This window comes from Neoarius graeffei, chromosome 6 (assembly GCF_027579695.1).
Source record: "Neoarius graeffei isolate fNeoGra1 chromosome 6, fNeoGra1.pri, whole genome shotgun sequence".
Taxonomy (NCBI): domain Eukaryota; kingdom Metazoa; phylum Chordata; class Actinopteri; order Siluriformes; family Ariidae; genus Neoarius; species Neoarius graeffei.
The window spans coordinates 48,980,494-48,992,635 of record NC_083574.1 but is presented as its reverse complement, the minus strand read 5'-3'; the positions used below and the strand labels follow the sequence as shown (position 1 = coordinate 48,992,635).

Here is a 12,142-nt window from a genome sequence, read left to right as displayed (position 1 = left end):
CAATCACCCACTATATAGTGAATCAGTCATTTTGCAGTGCTGTTCGAATTCTCAGCTGTAAATTTCTTTCACTATATTGTGCTATATTATGTAGCAGCAAAACATCCCCCTATAGTGTGCAAAATAGATCAACAGCTTTCTGTCCTTATCCCTTAGTGAGTGTTCTGTGTAGTGAACACTATATAGTGAGTGGACAAGTAGACAATCCAAGCAGAGCACTGGTTTGAGCCCTGGGTTTCAACTGTGAAAAATGCTTTTGTTGCTAAAAAAAAACATGAACACCAGAGAGCTGTCTATGGGAGCAACGCAAGCCATTTTGAATTTGGGAAATGAGGAAATCAGAGACATTGCACAAGCACTGGGCATAGCCAATACAACAGTCGAACAAGCAGACATTGAACAGGTTGACCAAGGAATATAGCCTTTATTAATGGCAGGAATTTTGTGAGAGCTGTGAAGAAAAACCCAAAATCAACAGTCGGTGACATCACCAACAAACTCCACAGGGCAGGGGTGAAAGTATCATAATCCACTGTTCGAAGAGGACTTCAAGAGCATACGGTATATAAATATAGAAGCCATACCATAAGATGCAAACCAATCACCAGCAGTAAGAATCAAAAGGCCAGATTGGAGTTCACAAAGAAATACAGAGATGAGTCACAAAAGTTTTGGAACCAAGATTAACCTCTGCCAAAGTGATGGAAAGGCCAAAATGTGGAGAAAGAAAGGAAAACATATGAGCTCATTGGTCAAGCACAATGGAGGTAGTGTCATGGCTTGGGCTTGCATGGTTGTTTCTGGAACAGACTCACTAATCTTTATAGACTGGCAGAGTCAACTATCAGACCTTAACTCTATTGAGTATGCATTTCATCTCCTGAAGAGGAGACTGAATGAAGAACCCCCCCCCAAAAAAACAAAAAACAAAAACAAAGAGTAACCAAAAGAAGCCTGGAAAAGCATCATAAAAGAATAATGCAACAGCTTGGTGATGTCAGTGGGTCACCCGTTTGATGCAGTTATTGCAAGCAAGGGAGATGCCACCAAATATTAAGTGTTATTTACTTTGAGTATCTGTTCCAATACTTTTACTCACATACAAATTGTGTGGTCTGCCACCAATGGTGCCAAGTTCTAAGTTGTCGAAGACACCTTGCTGCAAATATCAGGATATGAAAGCTGAAATTCTGATCTATCTATCTATCTATCTATCTATCTATCTATCTATCTATCTATCTATCTATCTATCTATCTATCTATCTCAGATTATTGAGAGTCTCAATTTTCAGGCTCAGTAATCAAAGTAATGTTTTAGATATTAAAAATGCTGCTAAAACTGAACATCTTTCAACACAGTAGTGTTTGGGCGGAATGGTGGTGTAAGTGGTTAGCACGGTTGCCTCACAACAAGAAGGTTCTGGGTTCGAGCCCAGCGGCCGGCGGGGGCCTTTCTGTGTGGTGTTTGCATGTTCTCCCCGTATCTGTGTGGGTTTCCTCTGGGTGCTCCAATTTCCCCCACAGTTCAAAGACATGTGGTGCGGTTAGGTTAATATGGGATGGCCTTGGGCTGAGGTGCATTGAGCGAGGCAACTGCTCCCTGGGTGCTGTTAGCATGGCTTCCCACTGCTCTGGGTATGTATGTATGTATGTGTGTGTGTGCTCATTGCTCATGTGTGCGTGTGTTCACTCCTTCAGATGGGTTAAATGCAGAGAGGAATTTCACAAGCATGTGATGAATAAAGTTCTTCTTCTTCTATTACTTTGATTACTGAGCCTGAAAACTGAGACTCAGTAATCTGAGATAGATAGATATTATTTTACCTAGAAAGGTGCATGAGGTGTACTATTAAAGCTTTACTCGAAATACTATGTATGGTCCATTTAAATCATTTTTAAAATTTCCACCTGGGAGGCACGGTGGTGCAGTGGTTAGCACTGTTGCTTCACAGCAAGAAGGTTCTGGATTCAAGCCCAGTGGCTGACAGGGGCCTTTCTGTGTGAAGTTTGCATGTTCTCTGTGTCTGCGTGGGTTTTCCCCACAGTCCAAAGGATGACTCTAAATTGTCAATTGACCATGCTTGGAGAGGGATAGGCTCCACCAAGCTTAAATGCCCTAAACACACCAATGACGGCCTGTTAAAACGTCATCAGTGATGTCCTTGTTGGCTATGACATGAAGATTGTGAAAGATATATTATTAAAGTTGCAAAACATGTACTCTGGAGGGCACCACCCCAGCAACAAGCAAGTTTAGGACTGGTTTTTTTTTTTTTTTTCTGAGCGTGTGATTGGTATGGTATTATGGTATCTACTGTAGGTGACATGATCCGAGTTTTAGTTAATACCAGTTTTGCTGAAGTGATATAGTGTGTTTGTAATGACTGTTTCTGACTATGTGCCCTTTGTAATGTGTGTATCACCTGGGCTACATTAGAACTCACAAACAGAACAACAACTTCCTAAAATATTTTTATCATGCTGCTGAACAGGATTTACTGGGCCAAATAATTATCCATGAAGTCATGAGTGACATTATAAACTCATCTAGAGACAGAGTTTAAAAAAAAACCCACTATGTGCCAAATGTCATAAATGATCAAAGTCCTCCTTTAGTGTTTTAACAGCAGCAGTTTTGGGATCGTCACATTTAGATCACGACACAAAGGGAACCTGATCCTGTGTATAAGGTATCTCCGAGTTAAAATCACACACTTCATACACATGTGACTAGAGCCAAACAGCATACTAGCTTACTAAATAGCGTGTAAAACACTCACTATTCTATTTCCTGTATTGTGTTACATACAGTGGTGCTTGAAAGTTTGTGAACCCTTTAGAATTTTCTATATTTCTGCATAAATATGACCTAAAACATCATCAGATTTTCACACAAGTCCTAAAAGTAGATAAAGAGAACCCAGTTAAACAAATGAGACAAAAATATTATACTTGGTCATTTATTCATTGAGGAAAATGATCCAATATTACATATCTGTGAGTGGCAAAAGTATGTGAACCTCTAGGATTAGCAGTTAATTTGAAGGTGAAATTAGAGTCAGGTGTTTTCAATCAATGGGATGACAATCAGGTGCGAGTGGGCACCCTGTTTTATTTAAAGAACAGGGATCTATCGAAGTCTGATCTTCACAACACATGTTTGTGGAAGTGTATCATGGCACGAACAACAGAGATTTCTGAGGACCTCAGAAAAAGTATTGTTGATGCTCATCAGGCTGGAAAAGGTTACAAAACCATCTCTATAGAGTTTGGACTCCACCAATCCACAGTCAGACAGATTGTGTGCAAATGGAGGAAATTCAAGACCATTGTTACCCTCCCCAGGAGTGGTCGACCAACAAAGATTACTCCAAGAGCAAGGGGTATAATAGTCAGTGAGGTCACAAAGGACCCCAGGGTAACTTCTAAGCAACTGAAGGCCTCTCTCACATTGGCTAATGCTAATGTTCATGAGTCCACCACCAGATGAACATTCAACAACAGTGGTGTGCATGGCAGGGTTGCAAGGAGAAAGCCACTGCTCTCCAAAAAGAACATTGCTGCTCGTCTGCAGTTTGCTAAAGATCACGTGGATGGATGTTTTGTGGACGGATGAGACCAAAATAGAACTTTTTGGTTTAAATGAGAAGCGTTATGTTTGGAGAAAGGAAAACACTGCATTCCAGCATAAGAACCTTATCCCATCTGTGAAACATGGTGGTGGTAGTAGTAGTATCATGGTTTGAGCCTGTTTTGCTACATCTGGGCCAGGACGGCTTGCCATCATTGATGGAACAATGAATTCTGAATTATAGCAGCGAATTCTAAAGGAAAATGTCAGGACATCTGTCCATGAACTGAATCTCAAGAGAAGGTGGGTCATGCAGCAAGACAACGACCCTAAGCACACAAGTCGTTCTATCAAAGAATGGTTAAAGAAGAATAAAGTTCATGTTTTGGAATGGCCAACTCAAAGTCCTGACCAATCGAAATGTTGTGGAAGGACCTGAAGCGAGCAGTTCATGTGAGGAAACCCACCAACATCCCAGAGTTGAAGCTGTTCTGTACGGAGGAATGGGCTAAAATTCCTCCAAGCTGGTGTGCAGGACTGATCAACAGTTACCAGAAACGTTTAGTTGCAGTTATTGCTGCACAAGGGGGTCACACCAGATACTGAAAGCAAAGATTCACATACTTTGCCACTCACAGATAGGGGAGAGCGGGGTAAGATGAGCCAGAGGGTAAGATGAGCCACCCCCTGTTTCTAAGAAACAGTAAACAAATGTGACCATGTGACCACATTCAAAGGGGGGCGGGACCATTTACTTACACTTGTGGAGAGGAGCACCACATGTCAAACTAGGTGAGGGAGATATTTATAAAAATGTGTTTTTGTGCTTTCTAAGTCAATTCCATGTTTGTCCACAGTGAAGATGATTTAGAGAAGACAAAAGTAGAATAATATTTAGACACATTAGGGTTAAGTTAGTGGCTTTCTAAGCTATGATATGAATGCTAATAAAAATAATTTTGATTAGCCTAATCCCCTTTATTAGCATTTTTCTACAAAATGGTGGCCACGGGGTAAGACGAGCCATTAGATGTGGGGCAAGTTGAGCCACTGGCTCAACTTACCCCATTGGTGGCTGAGCTTACCCAATATGGATGACACTTAAGTTTTCACATTTACTGGTCATATATGACAACAACATATATATATATATATATATATATATATATATATATATATATATATATATATATATATATATATGACATCAGATGAGGAAGACCAGTTGTTAGATGTGGGGGATTATGTTGTGGCAAAATTCACGGGGAAGAAGAAAGTGCATTTCTTCATTGGCCAGATAATCAAATTGGATGTCTTCGAAATAGAGGCAAGATTTGTCAAAAGAAGCCGGTCATGCCATGGCTCTGCAAGAAAGCCGACCTTTGTCTTCAAAGAGAAAGATGAGGCTGTCCTGTCAAGACAGGATATTGTGAAAAAATTGCCCCACCCCTTTACTGTTGGGGGGACAGCACGGAGGGAGAGGCAAATGGTGTTCCCTTGCCATTTGAATGCTTGGAACATTGAATAATGATGAAATGATTGATGGAATGATTGCTGCATGTTTTAGCAATGTTTTAACCTACTGAAAGAAATAAGATTTTTTGGCACTGTTCTACTGTTTTAGTAATTTCTATAATATAGTATATCTCTCATTCCCTCTCTAACCATCCCTCTTTCTATCTATCTACGCATATCTCTCTCTCTATCCATCTATCTGTCCCTCCCTATCCCATCTCGTTCTATCACCTCTCTCTTCATCTCCCCTTCTCTATGCTACGGCCCTATCCCCCACTTGCTTGACTTGACTTGATTCACTGATTGCATTTCTAATAATAAAAGTTGTTTACTTTGTTAACCTAACATGTTTTGTGTTGGCTCAATTTACCCCACACAGTGGCTCATCTTACCCCGTACATGGGGTAAGTTGAGCCACTTGACATTTTTTTTCAAGAGGTAATATCACTCTAACCATAAGAGCTTATCAATTATTTTTTGCTCAGATAGTAACAGTACACTTTGAAATTTGGTATGGTGTGTAGACTGGAAGCAAAAATGGCTTTAACATGTAGTTATGATGAAAAATGTAAAAAGTGGCTCATCTTACCCCGCTCTCCCCTATGTAATATTGGATCATTTTCCTCAATAAATAAATGGCCATGTATAATATTTTTGTCTCATTTGTTTAACTGGGTCTACTTTTAGGACTTGTGTGAAAATCTGATGATGTTTTTGGTCATATTTGTGCAGAAATATAGAAAATTCTAAAGGGTTCACAAACTTTCAAGCACCACTGTGGCGTGCGACTCCGCTGGCTCCGCCCACCCGGACGTTCCTTATAAAGACAACAAGGCAGCTGGGGTTTTGTCACAATGTGTATTGTGCGTTAACGGCTGGTTATTGTATCGAGACCTGCTTTTATATCAGGGTACAAAAGCTTTTAAACCACCAAAGACACGTTAAACTCCAATAAGTAGATGTTTGTATGTTTAAATCTTTTTTTGAGTCGCTGAAAGTTACCTGTTTCAGACCTAATGATGGATGACTTTTGTTTGCTGAGGGGGAACAGTGCGCCTCTGTGTCCATAGTGTACACACACACACAGAGAGGGAGAGGGAGAGCCTCATGGAGAGAAATAACTGAAACATGAAATAAAACGTAAGTAACCAGTATATTTTTCTATAATAATAATAGTAATAATAATAATAATGTTCGTGACTTAGTATAAAGTATGCATTTCGACATTGTGTATCCTTAAAGCCCAGCAGTGGAGGCTAATTTCTGTGTGGGGGGGGAAAAAAGAAATCCTGCAACAGGTGTAGTGTTGATCAAAACCAAACAAGTTTTATTTAGCATTAGGCTAAAACAGCTGGAGCAGTTTGACCATTTCAGTGCAGATGTGCTGGCTATCGTTACTTTGCTCGCACGTATGTCAAATCAAGTGAATTTTATCCGTATAGCATTTTTAACAATATATATTGTCATGGCTTTATGTCAGAACATCTGTCCATGACATGATGTTTGTGGATGATATGTGGTGAAAGGAGGTGGAGTTGGGTTTGGAGAGATGGAGGGATGCATTGGAACGAAGAGGAATGAAGGTGAGCAGGAGCAAAACAGAATACATGTGCGTCAATGAGAATGGGGATGAGAGTGGAGTGAAGATGCAAGGAGTAGACGTAAATAGAATAGAATAGAAAGCCTTTATTGTCATCACACAGAGTATAATGAGATTCAGAGCTGCTCCATAAAGTGCACACACGTAGAATAAAAAGAAAAGGTATGTACAATATACAAAAACTACCATTGAACTACTAGCTACTATATACAGACACATTTGTATAGGTCCTGCATGGAGAATACACCCAAGACAAAGCACAGTAGATGAAAGTTGGTGAATTCAAGTACCTGGGGTCAACTGTGCAGGAAAATAGGGGCTGCGATAGTGAGGTGAGAAAGCGAGTGCAGGCAGGGTGGAGCAGTTGGAGAAGGATTTCGGGAGTCATTTATGATAGGAAAGTCGGTAGTGAGACCAGCTGTGATGTCTGGATTGGAGACCGTACCCTTAACGAAGAGACAGGAGGTGGCGGAGTTAAGGTTTGCGATGGGAGGTTGGACGGGATAAGGAACGAGCACATCAGAGGGACAGCACATGTGGAGAGCTTGGGAATGAAGCTAAGGCTACGTTTACACTAGACCGTATCTGTCTCGTTTTCTTCGCGGACGCACTGTCCGTTTACATTAACCCCCCTGAAAAAGCGGGGAAACGGGAATCCGCCAGCGTCCACGTATTCAATCTAGATCGTATCAGCTCCGGTGCTGTGTAAACATTGAGAATACGCGAATACGCTGTGCTGAGCTCTAGCTGGCGTCTCATTGGACAACGTCACTGTGACATCCACCTTCCTGATTCGCTGGCGTTGGTCATGTGACGCGACTGCTGAAAAACGGCGCAGACTTCCGCCTTGTATCACCTTTCATTAAAGAGTATAAAAGTATGAAAATACTGCAAATACTGATGCAAATACTGCCCATTGTGTAGTTATGATTGTCTTTAGGCTTGCCATCCTTCCACTTGCAAGTAATAAGTGATATGCGCTGGGATCACACACACAGCGGCTCAGTCCCGAATCGTGGCTTGTTCACTTCACTCGCGCGCTCTGTGAGCTGCGCAGGGCCGGAGTGCGCACCCTCCAGAGGGCACTCGCTGTTCAGGGCGGAGTGATTTGGAGCGCAGGATGCCTGCGGAGCCGAGCGTATCCGCGTATTGGTGTTGCTGTGTGCACGGCTAACGGTTTTAGTGTCAACGCGAATCGTTTTAAGAACGTTAATCTGATGATCCGCTGATTCGACGTAATGTAAACGTAGCCTAAGAGAGATGAGACTGAGATGGTAGGTATGGGCACATCCTGAGAAGAGATGCAGAGCATGTTGGAAGGAGAATGTTGAGGATGGAGCTGCCAGGCACACGAAAACGAGGAAGGCCAAAGAGGAGATGCATGGATATGGTGAGAGAGGACATGAAAGTGGCAGGTGTGGTAGAGAAGGATGCGGAAGACAGGGAGCGATGGAGACGAAAGATCCGCTGTGGCGACCCCTAATCGGGAGCAGCCAAAAGAAGAAGATTGTCATGGCTTTACAGAAAAAAATAAATTTTATACACCTGTGTTTTATCCCTAATGAGCAAGCCTATGGCGAGGAAAATCTTCCTGAGATGATATGAGGAAGAAACCTGAAGAGGATTCAGACTCAAACGGGAACACATCCTCATTTGGGTAGTAAGAGATAATGTGATTTTATAAATAATACCTGTCTTTCCAGTAAGGTCACAAAGTGCAGCTGTGTGACCAGGAAATTCATTATACTTTTTAACATGAAGTCTGTTTTGTTGAAGTTCTCACAACTGTTCTTGATGTAGCTCGGATCACGTGCACAAGTCCAAGCCAGTGGTAAACTCGCCTTGTTTTCCCAAGGTTTAGTCTCCCACACTGTGACCTTTAACTAAAACATTTTTTGTCAAGGCTGCCCAGGCTGTACACATTAAACAGGTCTGCTGTATCTCCGGTAAACGAGTCCGGTGTAACAAGCTTTTGTGTGTAATGCTTTTCCATTAACATTATTGTCCTGAGAATTCACTTCCTGAAGGAGTTTAATCTGACCGGTTTAAACAGTCACTTTTTCTCTCACACACACACAAATCCCTTAACTCAATCTTGTTCACCTTTTATAATTCTTCCCCCCCAGAAGTTCTTCCAGAAGCTCCAAACTGAACCTACTCTCCTGGAGCACACTTTCATCCCTTCAGTGATATCATGCCGCTTTGCACAAGATGACTGACTTAAATCATGAACACATGAAGGAAAACGATAAGCATGTGGACGAGACACTCAACTGGACCTACATCGAATGGCACGATGAGCGCATGGCCAAAACTGTGGATGCTCACACCCAAACATCTCATGAGGCAGCCGTGGACAAAGAGACCCAAACCAGCAATCCTTTCCTGATGCGGATCGAGCTGTCCAGGACACCGTCCAGAATGAGATGTGGTTCGCTGGGTGAGATGGATGCCATGTCAACACCGCTCTTTCAGTTTGACAGGCAGGCACCTGCTCGTATCTCCACTTCTCCTACTCTGAGGAGGATGAGGAGCACCAGGCTGCCTTCCCGTGATGCAGGGAGGATAGGCAGCACCCAGGAAGAGCCTGGTGTGAATGAGTCTCCCTTGCCAAGGAACCCTCGGTCACCTGCACACCGTCAGAAATCTCCCCTCGCTACCATTGCGAACCAGTCGAATGGGGACAGTCAGCAGAACGGTCATTCTGATGACATGGTGACTCCTGGGAACGTCAGGTCTTTTAGATCCAAAACGATTAGCAGCAGTGGTCTTCACTTGAGGCAGGAGTTTTGTAGTGTGAATGAACATGCTGATGATGATACTGAAAAGGTAAGATGACATTTTTTTTTTTTTTCCCACCAAACTGCGTTTATTGTATATCATAGCTTTGGATGGAGGAATGTTTTGGCCTGTGGTATGTTTGGAACTGTGGTAACAGCCATTTAAACAGACTTTACTGACTAAAATCAGTCACAGTCAATCTAAGGGGTCATAAGTGTGATTTCGTTTTATTGTTGTGCAATACATCACACAGAGAGCTTCGCATTCTTACCAATTGATGTCTCTATGCTCATTCTGCTCAGTCTCATGTGGCGACTCTTCACAATGAGCCTTTTCGACAGGAAATGAATCAGTAGATCTATGTGCCAACAGCTTTGACTGAGCCCATATACCCAAACCTCCTCAAGGAGTCTCCTTCGATGGGCCCCCACAGTCCACAGGCATCAGATAATGGTGGTGTCAGTGGGTGATCAAAATAATGAAAGGAAAACCTCATTCCTGCAATTTATGTATTCAATCAGGCATCCTCTGTAACCAGAACACCTTGGCAGATTCAAGGGCTTGAAAGCAAGACGGCCTTTCGATTTCATAAAATCGGTGAAATTTAGTTCCCTCTGAAATTTGGTCATTGTGCTGCATGTTTATTTCTGTGATTATAAAATATCAGGCCATTCTGTGATTGGGAAGTTATTTAATTTGAGGGGATTCCCGAGCAAATAATATGCATGAAATCGCTCGCTTCGCAAGCAGACAGAGGAAGTCCGTGTGCGCATGCGCAGGTTTACCTTCTTCTTTTGGGTTTTACTGCAGCTGGCATCCAGTGTTGCATTACTGCTATCTACAGGTTTACCTTGACAGTGCACTGACAGTTACATCATTCTGTCGCTAAACGAACAGCTGATCACACCGAGGTGCTCGCTGACCGCCGATATTTATTAGTTTGGTCCTGCGTTTCCTTTCCTTCGCAACATAACGTCTTTTTTTTTTTTTTTTTTTATAAATCTGGAGGGATTTTTAGTTCTGTTTGGCTTTGGAAATCCTTTACAAATAACTTTTTTTTTTTTTTTTTTTTTTTAACCTCCTAGGGCTTAGCGGTCACATGCGTGGACAGCACTTTATGGAAATTCGGAACAAGAATCCACATATGTGGACATACTTTTTCTCTAAAAGTACATCTTATCAAAAGATGATGCTTAGTTTTTATTCTAATCAGGTTCTAATAAGCCCAAATAGCAAAGAGAAATAAAAAATTCATGTAAAAAAAAAAAACAGCTTGGGCCTTAGGAGGTTAAAGATATTTTGGGGGGCTTTTTTCACCTTTATTATTGGATAGGACAGTGTAGAGACAGGAAATGAGCAGGAGAGCGAGACGGGGAGGGATCGGGAAGTGACCTCGGGCCGGAATCGAACCCAGGTCCCCGGATTTATGGTATGGCGCCTTATCCACCTGAGCCATGACACCCCAATAACAACATTTCTTTTCGCTTTTTTCATTACTGTAGTCGGTCTTTCACGTTTCATTCGCACACTCACGTCCTCCATTTTTCTCTCCTGTTTCAAATTTGTATCTCACAATGCCTTGCGCGAACGGGGAAAGCCCACCACGTGATGCACGACGCAGTATCTTGAATTGGGTCATGGTGAAGCAGGAAAAACAGTGGAGAATTTCGGGCCACGTATCCCTAAATTCATTAATTGTTCTGGGTTTTTTTTTTTAAAATAAAAAAAACCTAATAAAATTGGAAGTCTGTGATTCAAATTCAGTAGCTTTCGGTCCACTAAATAAAAATAATTGGGTGTTGGGAAAATTCTTTTTATGACCTAAACATGTTTTGCTAGGCTTCAACCAGTCTGAATGTACAGTGATTTTTATAGTACCTAAATGTTCCTTATTACTGTGTGTGCTTACGACATATGTTTTTCACTGTAGGTGCAAGAGCCAAGTCATAAAAGGTAGGTGTGTCATCCCTCTATCTTCAGTAATTTGCATGAACCATGTCCTACTTAGATTTGCATACAAGCCACATAAAATTTCTACTTGGGTTTTAATACTTGGTGTCAGGACATGCAAAATACTATTCTGTTTTTGTATCATATGAGTGAACCTAGTCGAGCTAGGAGGGTTGGTGTTTTTTCTTTGTACCAAAATCAAAAGTTCCGTACCCCCTAAAACTGTTTCCTCACTTGTTGCACAACATCACTAATTTGAAGTGCTAATTTATTAAAGATGGCCAAATGGCACATTTCTCAGTCCAGAGCAGGCCAGATGGAGCGGCGCTAATGGAGCTGGCCATTGGAAACCCATTGTTCACTTTGTTAGAGGTATATCAACCCCGTATGCTGAGGTATTCTGTGTGGAATACAGAAACTCATTAATGCTGTTTTCCTCCAGTGGATCTGTTCATCTTGCCTGTTGGACGAAGGGCTTCTTTTTAATGAGAGATAATCAGGCAGTTATAGTCATTAATTATGGTGCAGCACTGTTCGATAACAGAGCTTGTTCTGGGACAGGCATTGGATGAGAGAACTTGAGTCTGAGGGCATTATTATTCGGGAGAGTTGCAAAGACAAAGCCCCCTTCATTGTGAAAACCCTGTGACATGGGACTTGGTACTCCGACTGGGCCGCGAATTGCATTATGGATGTGTTTTGGGAAAGAATTAGTGATGACCTGT

General features: G+C 41.9%; 1 protein-coding gene across 2 annotated transcripts in view; it reads left to right on the top strand.

The window, feature by feature from the left end:
- The first annotated feature begins 5,930 nt into the window (after window positions 1–5,930).
- plekhg7 (pleckstrin homology domain containing, family G (with RhoGef domain) member 7) overlaps window positions 5,931–12,142 on the top strand; it is a 34,399-nt gene continuing 28,187 nt past the window's right edge. For both annotated transcript variants that reach the window (XM_060923766.1, XM_060923765.1), the window contains exons 1-3: window positions 5,931–6,226; window positions 8,813–9,515; window positions 11,398–11,420. In XM_060923766.1, coding sequence (XP_060779749.1) covers window positions 8,898–9,515; window positions 11,398–11,420 — 641 coding nt within the window. In that variant the 5' untranslated portion in view covers window positions 5,931–6,226; window positions 8,813–8,897. The remainder of the gene's footprint in view (window positions 6,227–8,812; window positions 9,516–11,397; window positions 11,421–12,142) is intronic.